The sequence below is a fragment of the Narcine bancroftii genome, chromosome 9 (genome assembly GCF_036971445.1).
Source record: "Narcine bancroftii isolate sNarBan1 chromosome 9, sNarBan1.hap1, whole genome shotgun sequence".
NCBI classification, from domain to species: Eukaryota; Metazoa; Chordata; class Chondrichthyes; order Torpediniformes; family Narcinidae; genus Narcine; species Narcine bancroftii.
Genome location: NC_091477.1, coordinates 105,967,955 through 105,986,277, shown reverse-complemented (window position 1 = coordinate 105,986,277; position 18,323 = coordinate 105,967,955). Strand labels below are relative to the sequence as shown.

Sequence of the window (18,323 nt, the reverse complement as noted above, 5' to 3'; positions counted from 1 at the left end):
CAATCTTCTCTTAAATGTTAAAATCAAACCTGCATTCACCATCTCCACTGGCAGCATGTTCCATACACTCACCACCCCACTAAGTGAAGAAACTCCCCCCCCCCCCCACCTAAACATTTCACCTTTCATTTTTAACCCATGTCTTCTAATTCTTGTCTCACTCAACTTCAGTGGAAAAAAACCTGCTTGCACTTACCCTATCTATAACCCTCATAATTTTGTATACCTCTATCAAATTTCCCCTCATTTATTGACACTCCAGAGAATAAAGTCTGAACTTATTCAACCTTTCCTTGTAATTCACCTGTTCATGTCATGGCAACATCCTTGTAAATTTTGTCTGCACTCTCTCAATCTCATTGGTATCTTTCCTGTAGGTAGGTGACCAAACTTACACAGATATTCCAAATTTGGCCTCACCAGTGTCTTTTACAACTTCAATATAACATCCCAACTCCTGTACTTTGTTATTCATAAATCAAACTACAGGTACATGATCCTTGGGGGACAGTGTGTTCCGAATTTCAGATTTTTCTGGATTTCGGAAAGCCAGATTTAAACCCACCCGAATTGTGCTGCCGTATCCACCCCCACCCCCTTCCAGTTACGCTACCGTCTCCTCCCCTCATCCGCCCGTCTCACACTGCTGGTCTCCCCCCCCCTTGCCTGCCTGACTCACGCTGCTGGTCTTCCCCCCTCTCGCCCCCCCAAGTCACGCTGCCGATCTCTCTCCCCACTTACCGGATTTTGGAGCTTTCCGGAACTCTCTTTAAAACCTGTAACACCACTTTCAAAGAATTATGTATTTGTAATCCCAGATCCATCTGTTTTGCCACACTCTGCAGTTCCTTCTTATTTACCATGTAAGTCATACCCTGGATCATTCTCCCAATATGCAACACCTCACACTTGTCCACATTAAATTCTATCTGCCACTTTACCCATTGTAGCACTGCAAGCTTTGAAAGCCTTCCTTGATCTCAATCTTAGTGTCCTCAGCAAATTTGCTTTTCCAATTTACCACATGATCATACACATAATTGATATAGATTTCAAACCACATTGGACCCAGCACCAATTTCCTGAGACACACTTCCAATCAGGCTTCCAGTCAGAAAGACAATCCTCTACTACTACCCTCTAGCTTTTTCCACAAAGCCACTGTCTTATCTAATTTATTACTTCATCCTGGATGCCAAGCAACTGAACCACCTCCCATGCCAGATCTTTCAAAGGCCTTATGAAGTCCATGTGGATAACATCCACTACCTTTTCTTCATCAAACTTCCTGGTAAAATCCTCAAAAACTCTATATGATTGGTTAGACATGGCCTACCACGCACAAAGCCACGTTGACTATCCCTAATCCAAGTACTTGCAGTTTATATCCAGTCTCTTGGAGTAGCTCCCAAACATTTTCCCATTCAGGCTCACTGGCCTATAATTTCCCAGCTTATTCTTAGATCCTTTCTTCAACAACACAGTGTTAACTATCCTCCAATTTTTCAGTACCTCACCCATGGCAAAGGACATTTTAAATACCTCTGCTAGGACATCTGCAATTTCTGCGCTAGCCTCCCTCAAGGTCCGAGGGAAAATCTTGTCAGGCCTTGGATCATATCCACCCTTTTTTGCCTCAAGACAGCAAGCACCTCCTCTTGTGTAACCTGTATTAGGTCTATGACCTCTCTACTGTTTTGCCTTGCCTCAATTTTATAGAATTTATGTCAGTCTCCTGAGTAAATACAGATGTAAAAACCTACTCAAGATCTCTCCCATCTCTTTTGGCTCTATATATAGATGATCACCCTGATCTTCAAGACCAATTTGGTTTCTTGCTATCCTTTTTTTCTCTCACATCTGTAGAAGCCTTTGGGCTTTATTTTGCCTGACCTGTCTTTTAGCCCTCCTGATTTCCTCCTTTTGGAAGGGGGTAGAAGATAGGTATCCATTCTTTATTGCTGCTTTCTGTGCTCCATTTTAAATCTATAGCTAAGAAGTTGCATCATTAACTGATAATATCATAACAGATGAATTAAAGCTGTTTGTGAAAGTTAAAAAAAAGATTAAAGTTGTATCTGCCCTCTACGCCCCCTCACCCCCCCCCCCCCCCCCCCCCACCACCACCAGGTCAGTTTCTGCAAGGCATATTCCATCAACTGATTGCAAGTTCTCAGTTTATCACTTCATGGGTGTCTCCAGTGCAGCTCACTCTAAAAATTCATTTCAAATTACAAGCTGCATTCTTCAGGTACAATGGAGCCACTCGACAAATGGGTGCTACAGAGGGGATTAGGTAGGACATTATTCCCAGGGAAATCTGAGCAGGCTGCTGAGGAAGAGGGACTGCAGGAGAGACATGGAGACCATTCACGCTACAGCAAGGCACATAGCCAAGGATGTCTCTAAATGGACTAGTAGACGCTGCATGCCTGCAGTTTCGGCAATTTACACTCATCACCGAGTCTTGTCCAAATGCTAAAAAAAAGTAGGTAAATTGTCCTCTAATGAATCCTTTAAATTAAATTTTAATCCACAATTATTTTTTTTATTTATTTAAATGTATTTATCTATTAAAGTTTAGACATAAAGCACAGTAACAGACCCTTTCGGCCAACAATGACGTACCACCCAATTGACCTACAACCCCCGGTATGATTTTTTGAATGGTGGGAGGAAACCAGAGCACCCAGAGGAAACCCATGCAGACACAGGGAGAATGTCCTTATGGACCCAGTCACTAGCGCTTTAACAGTGCTAAGCTAACCATGCTGCCTGGTTAGTCCCTGATAGTCTCCTGGTAATTTCCTGGTTAAAATTCACTATTGAATCAAGTTCCAACCTATTCCCATTATTTGCACTGGAGCAGTGCACCACTGTACTTCACTGCATTTTCTTTCTCTTCAGTGAATTGCTTGGCAAATGGGGCATGGCACGCACAAGTAATAAATGGATTCGAAACTCACCTTATAAGCACCAAGCTATTGCAAGTCAGAATGAAATTGCTGATGTTCCTTACAGATTTATCTGTAAACAAGTTTTCACTTAAATCAAGATGAGCTATTGTCTGGGTTGCACTGAGTGCTGCCAAAAACTTGAGGCAGCATGAATCAGTAAGAGATGTTTGCTTTAACCTGGAGGTCAGAAACCAAAATAAAATATGATTCAAGCATTACATTGGAATAAATGTAGGAGCAAGAAAGTATTTTGTTTATTTGCTTTATCAAATCAAATAAAGATTGAGGAGATGTGATGGATTTGTTATGAGTGATGGTGCTTGTGGATTTCTTTCTCGGCTTTTGCTTTGCTTCTTAATTTCACCACCTCATGCCTTTTTGGGTGTATCACATTCATATCTTAGTTTCTACTGCTGCATCACACTGGGTTCATATTCCTAGTCAGTATTGCTAAATAGCTCCAACATGAGCAGAAGGACAGATTCTGTGAACTTCATTGCCACTGAAACATATCACCTGACCAAAGACTCCTGATGGAGTAAATCACGAAAGTCTGCAGACACTTTTTTTGAAGTAAAAGCACAAATGCTTTTACTTATTGCTTATGCAGGTCAAACAGTTTATATTTATTTTGCCCATCTACTTTTTTTGAATCTTTAGCTAGACATTTGTACCAAGAAATAATTTACTGGAGCCATTTCATCTTTTGGATACAAGTGGAAACTGAGCAGGAATTCACCTGAGGATCTTATTATTCTTGATATTGCCCCTCTGCTTGTTATTAAACTTAAATGCAACCACTTGCTGATCTGTGAGGAGAGTGAATAGTTTTCCAGTGAGGTAGTGTCTCCAGTGACGTACTGCCTCCATGATGGTCTGGGCCTCCTTCTCAACAGAGGAATGGCACAGGAACAAGTTGTAAATTCCTCAATTTTACCTTAAATTTAAATTTAGACACGCAGCACAGTAACAGGACATTTCGGCCCATGAGTCTCTGCCGCCCAATCTACGTCCAATTAACCTACACCCCCAGAACATTTTGAAGGGTGGGAGGAACAGAAGCCCCGTAGAAAACCCACGCAGACACGGGGAGAACTTACAAACTCCTTACAGATTTCCTTACAGAAATCCCAATTGCTGGGGCTGTAAAGGCTTTGTGCTAACCGCTAAGCCAACCATGTCGCCCCAGTGACACACCAGAAGTCGGGATTGAACTAGTCTCCCTGGAGCTCTGAGTAACGGCATTCAGTGCAGTGTTCACATACCACACACTACCAATAAGAGGGGAGCATTTTCAAATTGGTCGAATGTGGCCAGTTCCAGCCAAGGAAAGCAGCATAGAATCAAAAAAACTATAATCCTAAAATTCATTCACAGTGACAGGCCTAAACTTGCTAGATTTGACTCTCAAAAATTCATTCCCGCGAAGTCAAAAGAATTGAATTTCAGAGAGAGACAGCATATACCATACTCACGCCACTGTTCATAGAATTTAGTGCTGTTGATCAGGGATGAATCTTTAGGCATATGCAGTACAATGTGAGGTTATTGGGCCCATTTTAGCTGGGACATATCTAGGAGTGCAACCCACTATGTTTCATTCCTCCGGTCTTTCCCCTTGCCCTTGTAAATGTTTCCTCTTCCCTTCTGAAAGCTAATACAGTAAAGATCTTTGAATTGAAGCAACTGGGGAAAGAAAATGCAGAAAATAAAGGAGTTTAAAAAAAACTAAAGTTTAAAATTGGCGCCCCCTAGCAGTCAGTTCGCCAATCCACACATCATAACCTGCAGGGACACAGTCCTTGTGCTGGACGTAGGGTGGCTCAGTTTTTGACTCAGGTTGAATAACTCCTTCCTATTTTGCTCTGGTTTTGTAATTTTGTGAATTGTAGAACTGAAGGCAAGTGACATGCAGTAGTTTACCTGGCTAGAAAACTGAGCAAATGACTTGAGACATGGTGCTGGAAAAATAGGGAGATGTGGGCCAGTTATGCAGAGTCTTTTGGTGATGAGGTTAAAAAGTCACATCTGTCAATAAAGTAAGGCAGCTATGTAGGCAGTGACTACTAACTCAATAAATTATGGAGAAAATCAATAGATTAAGCTCATAAGCAAAACTTAGCAGCTCTATGCCAAACAGATTTAAATGTAAGAAATGTGATTCATTCACTTGAGAGATAAAAGAATAGGTGCTCTCTCGATGAGAAACGGGAATGGAGAATGAATGATCCTCTGAATACATGCTTCACTATCTGGTGAATTGAACATGTTTTATGCTCGCTTTGAAAAGAACTCAACAGTACTAATGAGAATCCCTGCAGAAGCTCGCTTTCTCTTGCACTAATTTATTTATTTTTATATGTAATTTCTAGCAAAATTTGAACCTGTAATGCCAAAAAACAACAAATTTTGTGACATGTTCATAACAATAAATTCTTATTCTGATTCCAACATAGATTATATCATACTGGTACAGAAAATCATTAATAAGGCTAATGCAAAGCTTATATTTACATCTAAAGGACTGATGTTTATGGGCTACAAGTTATGCTGAAGTCAAATAAATCCTTTACATCTCTCCTGGAGTTTAATGAGGATTCTGGGCATCATTTATTGTAAATAAGCTAAACTGAATTTAATTTTTTTTTAAATTTAGATATACAGCCATTTCATCCCACAAGCCCATGCCACCTAATTACAGCCAATTAACCTACACCCTCTGGTATGTTCAAACGATGGGAGGAAATGGGAGCCCCAGGGAAAACCCACACAGACATGGAGAAAAGGTACCAACTTCTTACAGATAGCGCAGGATTCAAACCTTGACAACGATCACTGGCACTGTAACAGTGTTGCGCCAACTGCCTCACTTACCATACCGCCCCAATTGATGGCAACATTTGTGAGAATAATGAAGTAAAGGATGGAATTGGGGGAAATTAAGTTGATGTGCATTACCATCGAATTTCAGAAGTGTTTTTAATGAAGGACTGCATATCACAGAGTTAAAGCCTGCAGGATAAATGGGTCAAGGTGGGAAAGAGGCAAAATATCAACTTTACCCTTTTTAGTGCCCTAAATATATGCTGTGTTTAATTATAACTCACAACCAGGGGACACTTGAAGAGACACTATAATTACTGAAATGTATCTTTATAAAATTATTAGGGTGGTTTAACTGAACAAAAGGATGATGTGCCTGGATCATTTTTGATGGAGATCATGGGAAATGAGTCTTAACCTTAAAGTCTCTCTTCATAGCAGACACAAAAGACTGCTGGGATGAGGATGTAAAACATAGGGGAGGAAGAATACTCATCTACACTGTATCTACACTCATCTTCCACAGTCTTACCCAACCTCCGTTCCCACCTATCAAAACCTCCAAGTCACAATGAAGCAGGTGAACACAATAGAAGCAAAGAGCTGAGATGATCTCTGTAGTTAAAACTTAGTGCAGGCAGTCAAACTTAGAACTGGTCCACCAATAGACAAAAGGAGGACCCAAACTTCAATGATGGCTATCAGAGGTCAATCCATAGGACCAGAAGAGTGGCAGAGAGGGTCACTAGAGTCTCCCTCCCCCCCATTAACATCATCTACTGGAATTATTGTCTGAAGAGGGTGTGCAAAATCATTGAGAATCCCTTGCACCCTGCACACAGCATCTTTCAGCTGCTCTCATCAGGAAAGAGATGCAGGAGGATCAGAGCCAGCACCACCAGGTTGAGGAACAACTTCTTCCTATGGACAGTAAGAATGCCAAATGACCAAAGGAACTGCTCACACTAACCATCTGAGACTCTTATATTTATTTATTTATTTTATTTTGTATAAATGAACACTTGTCCTGCATATGTATTGTTTGTTCTGTATGTGAGTTATGTCTGGTTGGATGTCTGCGTGTTTTGCATCGAGGACCAGAGAACACGGATTTGTTGGTTGTACTTGTACAATCAGGTGACAATAAACTTGACTTTACATGTCCTCTCAAGGACACTTTAATTCATGTATTGTGGATGACTTTGTGCAGGATTTGCTCTTTTGTTTATTGTGAATAAAAAACATGAGCCAGAAGTTGAAAAGTGTTCCACCAATTTCATTTAGTTAAAATAAGTGTCATAACAGGGCACTTAGACAAATCTAGCTGAGCACTTTCTCGTAAGTGTACATTGACAACCAATGATCAATGAAATCATAAAAATGAAATGATGGACAGCTACATACCCGAGAGTTTCTAGTTTGCAGTGTGGGTTCTTCAATCCTGTAGACAGCGCATGCACACCTGAATCCCCCAGTTTATTCATGCCTAGATTTAGCTCTCTCAGAGACTGGTTTGTGACTAAGACATCAGCAAGTTTCACACAGCATGTAGGTGTTAGTTTTGTATCAGTCATCCTATAAAGAAAAATGTCAAAAGTAGATCCCAACATTGAACAAACATTATACATGTAATATCAGTGATTTAAATCTTATGAGACTAAATGCATCTTCTTTGACTATACATTTTGCTTCTTTTTCTCTTACTGGGCACTTATTCATCCAGAACCCTATTCATCAACACTCTCTCCCTCACTGTGCACCCTGTCTATTGCTAGACACGTTACACGTGCTTTCTCATACATCTATTCCCACAAATCCACCACTGTATGACCCATTTCTTGTTGTTCATCCTGTTCTTGCACCCCATCCATCAATGAGTCTTTTTTCTTGCCACACACTCATTCTTCCATCTTAGCTATCATTGTGTGTTCTATTCGTTACTGTATATCTTGCTTCTTCATCCAATCCAACATCACACCCTCTATTTTTGCACACCCTATCTATCAGTGTGCATCCTATTCCTGTCACCTCCCCCTACATGTTATTGATTGTCATGAATGAAATGTGCAGTGTTGCTCATCCTTGATTCAACCTAGTGCTGAAACCACATCCCTGATTCTACTGGACAATGGAAATTTGGCTTCGTGAACACTTGGGAGTATTTTTATAGATTTTGAACTGCTGATCTTGATAGTCACCTAACTTTTCCCATCACATACCACTTTTTAGATATAACCTATCTTGTGATTTTCTGTCATATTTTAAGTCTTCTAGTTTATTGCTTGCAGAGCATGCCTGGGAATGCACCCAGTGCATATTTATTTATTTTTTTAATTTAGACATAGAGCATAGCTTACAAACATTTCAGGCTACTCGTCATGTCACCACTCTGTGCCCCCTTGTTACTGGGGCTGGACTTCCAATGCCAACTTCAGAAAGTTACATTGAAATTCGATTGGGCCCTATCCCCCTCCCCCTCAATATCTGCAATGAACAATTCACAGACGGCCCCTGCATGCGACCTGTGGCTTCTTGACCCTCGAGGTAAACCCCCCCCCCCCCCAAACTGATTGCCAACCTCATCCCTGATTGCAAGCCGGTGGCCATCAGGAGTAGACGGTACTGTGCAGCTGACAAGACATTAAGTCGAAGGTTGCGTGAGGGCATCATCGAGACTAGCAATACCCCTTGGAGGGTCCAGATGGTTGTGGTAAAGAACAGGTAAAAGAATATGATAGCCATAGACTACAGCCAGACCATCAACTAGTACACACTGTTTGGTGCATACCCTCTTCCCCACATATCCAATATGGACAACTAGATCACACAATGTTGGGTATTCGCCATGATTGACCTGAAGTTTGCAATATCATCAGCTCCCGATTTGCCCAGAGGACCACCAGTATACTGCATTTGAGGCAGATGGCCGCCTCTACCACTTTCTCCAGGTCCCTTTCTGCGTCTCCAAAGGGATTTCCATCTTCCAGCGGGAGATAGACCACATGGTGGACCACTATAATCTGCAGGCCACCTTCCCATAAATAGATAATGTGACCATCTGTGGCCATGACCTGCAAGATCACAATGCAAATCTTTGTAAATTCCTCCAGATAGCAAAATGCCTGAATCTTACTTATAATAAGGACAAATGTGTGTTCCAGACAGCACAACTATCCATCCTTGGCTGCATGGTCAAGAACAGAGTCATTGGCCCCGACCTTGACTGCATGTGTCCGTTGCTGGAGCTATCTCTCCCACATACCTTCAGTGGGTCCCCAACTATGCAGACAAGATTTGCCCATTGGTCAAAGCCACCATGTTTCCCTTGCCAACAGAGGCCCAAGCTGCATTTGACTGTATCAAGGACGATATCGCCAATGCATCCTTGGCTGCCACACTCAACTAAGTGGGCAGACCCATCATCTTTTTCTCATGCATCCTTCAGGGCCCTGAAATTCACCATTCCTCTGTTGAGAAGGAGGCCCAGACCATTATGGAGGCAGTACGTCACTGGAGGAACTACCTCACTGGAAAACTATTCACCCTCCTCACAGATCAGCGAGTGGTTGCACTTAAGTTTAATAACAAGCAGAGGGGCAATATCAAGAATGATAAGATCCTTGGGTGGAGAATCAAACTGTCCACTTACAACTATAATATCCTCTACTGGCCAGGCAAACAACAAGCCGCTGAATACTCTATCCCATGGGACTTGTGCCAGCATCCAAATAGACAGACTGCAGACCCTCCATAATAACCTTTGGCACCCCAGAGTAATTAGGTTTTTCCATTTTATCAAAGCTTGGAACCTCCATTGAGGTAGTCCGAAAAATAAATAAAAACTGCCAGGCCTGAACCAAATGCAAACCACAATTCTACCAACCAGACAAGGCACACAAGATCAAAGCTACCCACTCATTTGAGCACCTAAGCATTGATTCCAAGGGGCCCTTCCCCTGCTCCAAACAGAATATCTATTTCCTTACCATCATCGATGAATAGTTCCATTTCCCCTTCACCCCCATCCCATGCCCGGACATGACTAAGGCCAGGTATCAAGGCCCTCCACAATATCTTCACACTCTTTGGGTACCCAGCTTCATCTACAGTGACCAGGGGACCTCATTCATGAGTGATGAGCTGCAGAAGTAGCTGCTGGCCAGGGGAATCATCATGAACGGGTCCACCAGCTACAACCCAAGAGGAAATGCCAAGTGGAAATGAAGAATTCCAAGATCGAGAAAACCTCCTCCTGGCACTGAGGTCACAGGGCCTCTCCATCTCCCAATAGCAAGAAATCCTCCCAGACACACTCCACTCTGTCTAGTCACTTTCATGTACAGCCACTAACAACACACCTCATGAACAGATGTTTGTTTTTTCTAGGAAGACTGCATCAGGGACTATGCTGCCTTCCTGGATTACCTCCCCAGGACCAGACCTGCTTTATAAGCACACCAGGCAACCTAAGCCTGATCCACTGGTTGAGAGGCTTTATCTCCTCCATGCCAACCCTCAGTATGCCTATGTGGTCTTCCCTGATGGGCACGAGGATCCAGTCTCAATCCGGGACCTGGCACCATTGGGCGGCCCTCCGATCACCACTGACCACCAACAGATGCTTTCCACCACTGCTCCCTTAAGGGTCCCTGACCACTCTCCACCCCCAGCTACTGTTATCACCCATAATGCACCAGAACCACACTCCCTTTATCCCTCATCTGTTTTCACCCCTCCCCCCAGACAAACTGTAACCAGTGTTGACCGGCCAACCCCACAAGCTAGTCAGGATGCTATGGCAGTGCCCCAAACATTACCATGTTGTTTAATGTGGCAAAGGAGACCCCCTGACAGATGTAATCTGTAAAATGTATACATGTATATCTGTCTCTTTTGTTTTACTCACCCTGCAGGACTCTTCTTAAAAAGGAGGGGTGAAAGTGGTAAACCACTATTATGCTATGATTGGCTGCTGCTGGCTGGACACGCCTCCCAAAACTGATCCTACCCATAGTCCTTTGCATGGCTGGACACGCCTCACAAAACTGATCCTACCCATAGCCCTTTACATGCTCCCCATTCCACTCTGCCTTGATCAGTCAATGAGGTTGATGGCTGTTCCATAGTCCATAGTTAATAAAACCCTGTCTATCAGTTTCACAACTTCAGTCTTTTGTGAATATTGATGGTGCATCAGTGTTTGTCTTGAAGTTGTCTATCATAATATCCAATTTATTTTCAGGAAGGAAACCTTTTGAAAAAAAATTGATGTCCAGTGTTTTTACTGCTGCTATATTCAATTATTCCTGTACATTCCGTGCAATTTAGTAAGTGTGTTTGCCTGCCCTCCTCCCCTGTCCCTCGTCCCCCCATCTCCCACTCCAAATTTCTGCCAATTGCTCTACATTGATGTTGAAACTTTCTCCAACCTTCAACTATCACTTTGTTCCAGGGGAAAAGCAACTTGCACTCTTTTTAAATGAGGCCCAGTTGCTGTAGGCTCTGACAGGAGTGAGTAATCTTATAAGCATTAATCAAGCAGAAAAGCAATGGAAAAATTGTTTTTTTTAAACTTTCCCAATCCCTTTGGCTTATTTTGGTCTTTTGAATGTGACCTCGCCTTTACTATATGTATCAGCTCCTTCAGTTAACTCATCCTTAAGCCTCCAAAAATTCCTTTTCTTTTCAAATCACTTCGTAATCCTATTTTCAAAATATCTTTTCACCTTCTTCTTTTCGGACTGAGCACCTAATCTCTTCAGCTGTGACTCATCATTGTTCTACCTTTATTGACATGCATATTAGATCAAGAATATGTGTCGAATAGTTGTTTCCATTTTTCTTGTGTACGATTGACCACCTTCCACCAGGTCTGTAATTAACAAAATGTTACACTATTCAAAGTTAGCATATCAATATTTATTACTGTGTTGCCATGCATACTGTATTAAAGTCCCTTCAATTACTGTGAAGTAATAACTTTTATCACACTGGTTCTCAATTTTTACTTACCACAATGATTGTATGGAGCAGCTTGGGTCCATCAGTGCTGTAGACCATACATTTATGCCTGCATCTTGAATAATATTGGAACTGAGATCCAAATGGGTCAGTGTGCAATTCATTCTGATGGCAGAACTGAGTTCTTCATAGTTTTTCTGTGACAAGTAATTGCTCGCCAACCTTTAGGTTAGAAAAAAAGTAACATTATAAACTCACAAGCAAGGAAATTAATTACTAACTTGAAAATTGGCAATGGTTAAAATATTCCAGAAATAGTATTCCAGAAATTATTTTAATTCACAATATTTGCTTGGGTACGTCCAACTGGTTAAATGACATTGGTTCATGATGCTACCTTGTAAGTGACATATTCATGCTGAAATTTCCATTATAGATATGAAAGCTGTAAAAGTAGGTCATTAAGCATCTAGCAAAGCCATTAGCCACTGGACACTAAAGTAGGGCATTAATTGATACACCCATAAATGATCTGGATGTTTAGGTTGTCACAATTCCAGATGGAAAGGTCAATTCGGTCAGAACCAAAGTGTGTACTTTATTCATTTTGCCCCAAAGAGCAGATTTCACACAGCCCCAGCTTTTAATAAGTTGAGACGTTTGTAAATTGTGTTGCTTTGAGTTATTGCATTGCAATTTATTGAACCAAAAAAAAATCTGATGTTGAATGTGGACCAGGCAGAGTGAAGCTGAAGAGCACCTGATAGGAAGATGGCGGGGCAGAGCTCTAATGGACGTGAAAGGGTAAAATGTCATGAGGGTTGAGAGAGGAACAGTGATGAGCAGGGTGGTGGGGACTGAGTGTGATGACATGATTGGATAGAGGGAGAAGTGAACTTCAAAATTTGCAGAGGTGCAAGATGTCAAGACAGAGTGGCAGGAACAAACTGAGATGCAAGGCAGCATAGTTTTTGAAGAGAAGCAAGAAACAACGCAGCGATTAACAGACTGGGAGGGCAGAGACATGAGGTGAGAGCGACCATATTGGGCTCGGGGGTCATGGTCCCCAGAGAAGTGAGATGATTCAGGTTGGTTTTGGCATACTGGTTATGGACCCGGCGGGGTGATGTTTAAGTAGACCTGAAAGGAAGACAACAGGGCCACTCAAGGAGATGCACTCAAGAGGATGTGGGAGTGTTGTGACCATCAGGTCATGCAAACTGAACAATTAGCAGGTTAAGATGGTGCAATTATCCAAACAATGCATAGCATTTATGGGAAATCTGGGAGAGGTGGGTGATTAAAAATGGACTGTGATATGTGTTGAGATGCAGTGAAGAGGCAGCGCATCAGCGAGGACAAATCATTGATATACAGAGAGGGCAAAGAGAAATAAGAGTGAATCACATTGGACTCAGCGATAGTTTTGTGGAAGCACCCAGAAATGGTGAAGGATCTCAACTGGTCTCACAGCATCTGCAGGGGGCTTCTCAGGGGTAATATATCACAGGGATGATTCTGATTAGTTCTGGCAAATGAGAGGAGGACCCGGCCGGTTGATGTTCAAACAGACCTGAAGGGGAACACGGCTGAGCAGCATACATGAAAGGTAAAAACTTGACAAGTCTAAAGGACTGAACCAGGAGCAGTGGGATGAGGACACGAACATCCAAATCACTTTTTCAGATTTCAGATCTATTGTCAGAGTACAAACATGACATCACATACAACCCTGAGTTCCTCTTTCCTGTGGGTGAGGCAGAATTACCACATTGGTAGAGCAAAAAACTGTACACAATGTTCACATGTAAACAAACTGACTGCAATAGGGAGAGGAAAAGCAATAAGGTGAAAATAAGAGTCCTTAAATGAGTCTCTGATTGAGTTTGTCATTGAGGAGTCTGATGGTGGAGGGGTAGCAGCTGTTATTGAGCCTGGTTGCGCAAGTTTTAGGGCACCTCTACCTCTTTCCTGATGGTAGCAGCGAGAACAGAGCATGCACTGAGTGGTGTTGTGGATCCTTGATGATTGCTGCTGTTCTCTGACGGCAGTGTTCCCAATAGATGTTCTCAAAGGTGAGGAGGCTTTTGCATTTAATATCCTGAGCTGTGTCCATTACCTTTTGCATGGCTTTATGCATGGGGCATTGGTGTCGCCATACCAGACAGTGATGCAGCCAGTCAGCACACTTTCCACCACACATCTGTAGAAATTTGCTCAGGTTTCCCATGTCATGCAAAACCTCCACAAACTCCTGAAGAAATCGAGGCTCTCACATGCTTTCTTCACATTGCCATTAGTGTGTTGGGTCAAGGAAAACTCTTCCAAGATGGTGACTCCCAAAAACACATTTACTTGCTCTTTGCACCTCTGATACCTCCTATGATCACTGGAAGGTACACCACTGGTTTTCCCTTCCTGAGTTCAACAATCAGCTCCTTGGTTTTGTAACACTGTGTGCGAGGTTGTTCTTGGTGCACCGTTTGAATAAGTTTTCAATCTCCCTCCTTTATGCTGACTCATCACCCCTTTTTATACAACTCATTTGTAGATGGTGTTGATGTTGTACAGTTGTAGGTGTAAAGCATTGTCACGATTGGATACAAGGAGAAATGGATTAAGAGAAGTGGACTTTCAAATGTGTTGAGGTGTAACGCGAGGAGAAGATGCAGTAAGAAGTGTTACGTATGAACAAGCTTGGAGGGCAGAGAAACGACGTTTAGTTCACTGGTAGTTTGCCAGAGACTAGCAGGAAGCAGTACCATGATACAGATTGGCTATGGAGGCAGCGCTGGTGTGAAGGCAGGAGGCTGCCACTCAGTGTGGCTGAAAGGGCAAAAGCCTAATGGAACATGAAGTTCTCAACCTTTTATTTTCCCACTCACATACCACCTTAAGTAATCGGTAGCCAACCATAGAGCACCTGTGGCATCCACTTGTGACTAAGGAAAGAAAAGGTGGAGAACTACTGGTGTGGTGTGAACCAGATTCTGGGATGAACAGTTTGATGGGGCAACAAACCACAAAAGCAATGCAGTAATGGGATACAAAGAAAGTTGCATGGTTGGAAATAGATTCTGAAATGTGTTTGGTGCAAGGTGAGGAGACAATCCATTAGTGAGGGTGGAACATTAACAGACTGGGAGGGCAGAAAGATATGAATACGAGGCAAGGACGAACCATTGTGACCCCTTAGCAAGATGATTGGGTTGGTTGCGGTAAGCAGGGTGCAGACCCAGTGAGCCAGAAAGGAAGGCGATGGCTGGGGGCGGGGGGATGCCAGTAGGGGAGAAAGGGAGGCAGCATGGTGGTGCGCAAGGGGACGTGGAAGGTTTTATAATCCATGAGGGGTGAACCAGGAGCAGAGTTAGACAATGAGATAGGGAAGCTATCCAACAAATCTGCGGCATTGATAAGATACAGAAAGCTGGGAGTGGACACAGGCACAAGATGACACGACTGCACATCTGCAAGGGTGAGACACTAACGTGTTGAGAGGGTGGTGAGAGATGGGACTGAGGCCAGAACAACCCAGGGGTTTTGGGTCATAGAGGCAGCATGAATTTGAATTGATCATGGATAATGGGGCAGATCTGAAAGGAAGAAAGCAGGGCATTTCTAAAATGGATGGGTAAGAGTAAAGGCCTGGTGAGGGGACAACCAGGTGCAGGGATGAGCAGTGTGTTGGGGATACTAAACGCCAAATGCTTTGTCATGATTGTACACAGGGAGAACTGGGTAAAGAGCAGTGGACTTTGAAACATATAGAGATGAAAGGTGACGAGACAATACAGCAGGCAGTGTTAAGCAAACTGAGAGGGCAGAGAGAAGTGAGTGTGTATGACCTTATATTCAGGGTCTTGGGCCACAGGGTCAAGCGAGAAACAACACGAGTGGGAATTGGAGATGGACTCGGCTGCCAGATAATTTGATGTATCTGTGATAATAACGTATTATCAGGAAAGAGGTAGAGGGGCCACAAAACTTGCACAACCAGGCTCAAAAAAAACGAATGCGCTGCTCTAAATGGAGATATGAAGAGCAGGGTGATTGCATGTGGAGAGCCATCTGCTTTGAGGTGTCAGAAGACGAGACAGCGCATCACCAGGGACAAAGAAAAGCGAGAGATAACCAGGTTGGATGCCGAGGATGCAGAGAATAATGATCAATCTGATTGGTCGTGGCAAATTAGGGGCGGAGCCGGCAGCTCAAGCGGACCTGAAAGGAAAAGACAGAGTTGCGCTTCAATGGAGGTGAACGAGGAGCAGGGATGATCGGCGCGGTGTAATGACTAAACATCAAATGCATTGTCATGGTTGGATACAGTGTGTAGAACTGCAGCAGGAAATGTGGAGCATGGACAAACAGAGGGTAGATAGGCGGCAAGCAACGCCGTTATTTACATTGGGTATGGAGGCGGCGCTGGTGTGAAGCCGATGCGTGAGGCTGCAGCAGAGCTGAGAGGGCGAAGGTCGATTGGACAACGTGAAAGGCCACGCGGTTATTCTGATTGGTCAAGGCGAACATGACGTGGACCCCGGCGCGGGTTGAAGCGGACCTGAAAGGAAGATGGCAGGGCGGCGCTCAAGTGGACGTGAAAGGGAGGTGGTGGCGCGGGGCTGAGAGCGGACCGGGACCAAGGAGCGGTGCGCGGGGATGGACTGGGAACGGGGGCTGCTGACCACCCAATGTACTGGCGGGAAATGTGTTGAGGTGCAAGATGACGAGATGTGCATCAGCGAGAGCGCGAAACCACGTTGGGCTCGAGGGTGATGGGCCACAGCGTGAAAAAAGCGAGATCCGCGTGATGGTGGCGAGCAGATGCGGACCAGGCAGGGTGAAGGTGAGGCGGACCTGAAAGATGGACGGCCCTGGCGGACGTGAAAGGGAAATCCAGCAGACGAGATGGGGTTGCGTCCCATTGGACCATGTTGGGAGAACGAGCGTGGATGGACTATGTGATGTGGCTGATAGCTAGCCAATGCATGAAGATGCGAGAAGAGGAGAGCTGGGTGTTTGGAAATGGAGCTGTGTAATACCTCCAGAGAGGGTGAAGCAGAAACAAACCAAGGGCAGGGCGAAGCGAGAGGGAACCGCTCTCGGTTCAGAGGTAGCCAGCCGCAGAGAGAAACGAGAGACAGCAGTCGTGGGAAACAGGGACCCACTCAAGTGGACCTGAAAGGAGTTCAGCCGGCTAATTACCATAGGTTTTAAAGAAGGCATTAAATTGGTGAACTGATAGACCTTTTTCTGTGTTATTAAAATTAAATTAATTAAATTCTCTAAGCAGATTACACAACTCCAAACTGTTCCCTCTATTCTAATAGATGCAATCAAAAGCGTAAATTCTTAGAGGAACAGTTTTTAGACACAATGGCATATTATTCCAATTCTTTAGTCCAGCACAATATGAAATAGTTCAAAGAGTTTGTGCAGAACATTTTCCATGAATTTATGGGGTGAAAGCTGATTAAGTCACAAACCTCCTTTTGAAATAACTTGATGGTAAGAAGTTTGTGTCAACAAATGTTACACATATTAGGATGGCACGGTTAACATAGCAGTTAGTGAAACACTGTTACAGTACCAGCAACTGGGGTTTGAATCCAATGCTGTCGGTAAGGTATTTATACATTCTCCCCATGTTGCTTGGGTTTCCTCCAGGTGTTCCAGTTTCCTCCCACCCTTCAAAAATGTTCCAGGAGTTTGTAGATCAATTGGGTATAATTGAGCAGCATGAGCTGAGAAGGCCTGTTACTGTGCTGTATGTCTACAGTTTAAAAATTAATTTAATATTACAAACTTACTCCAAACGTTCCAAAGGACAGCTGGGATTTTGTATCAGCTCACAGATCACGTCCACTCCATTCTCTTCCAGATAAGAACCCATCATTCCAAAGTCAAATGTTGAAGTATTATTTAATCTAAGCACAACATATTAATTATGGAATAAATATTAATAGTTGACATTGTTTTTAATACTATTTCAAATAGTAAATGTAGTCTCTGATATTAAATCAGAAGTACACAGTAAAGTCAGCCTTGAAATTCAGGCCTGCCCAAATTTTTGGAATCTAAAACACGAGAGTATCACTTGACGTATCAATTCCAAACAGTGGCGTATCTAGGTCAAGTGGTGCCCTAGGGCTGCCACTGACATTGCCCACCCCCACCCCGTCTTTAAAAAAAATGCACAAAGACCACCACCACACGCACACAGATTGTGGATAGAGGTTGCAACTCTACAAAGCAACATATTTAGGTAAGATTTTATTCTATACTTTTAAATACTTTGTTCAGTTTGTTGTTCCATTAAATAAAAAATCAGTGAGTATTTCTTATTTTTAAGTGAAGTAATGTCTAAATACATTAATAATAACACCCATCAATTCACAGAATATTTATTCAGTGAGGTATTAATTGGAAAATCTGTGTGGGCCGCCTAGCCTCCAGCACCTCATCAGGCCTCCAGAGCTGCTTGTCGTCACCAGCAGCTGAATGCAAAATCAATGGGAAAAAATGGCTGTCTTCCCTATCCATAATCCCCCATGCGGCTGGAAACACTATGCATTTCCCTGGTTG

General features: G+C 43.2%; 1 protein-coding gene and 1 long non-coding RNA gene across 2 annotated transcripts in view; one reads left to right on the top strand and one right to left on the bottom strand.

Moving 5' to 3' along the window:
• The window catches only part of LOC138743054 (uncharacterized), an 88,835-nt gene that overhangs the window by 47,965 nt on the left and 22,547 nt on the right, over window positions 1-18,323 (top strand). The window lies entirely within an intron of this gene.
• LOC138742931 (protein NLRC3-like) overlaps window positions 1-18,323 on the bottom strand; it is a 55,255-nt gene that overhangs the window by 21,375 nt on the left and 15,557 nt on the right. Inside the window, exons 6-9 of the mRNA XM_069897809.1 lie at window positions 17,549-17,665; window positions 11,793-11,963; window positions 7,185-7,355; window positions 2,967-3,134 (exon numbers count right to left, since the gene is read on the bottom strand). Of these exons, the coding sequence (XP_069753910.1) occupies window positions 2,967-3,134; window positions 7,185-7,355; window positions 11,793-11,963; window positions 17,549-17,665 (627 nt within the window). The remainder of the gene's footprint in view (window positions 1-2,966; window positions 3,135-7,184; window positions 7,356-11,792; window positions 11,964-17,548; window positions 17,666-18,323) is intronic.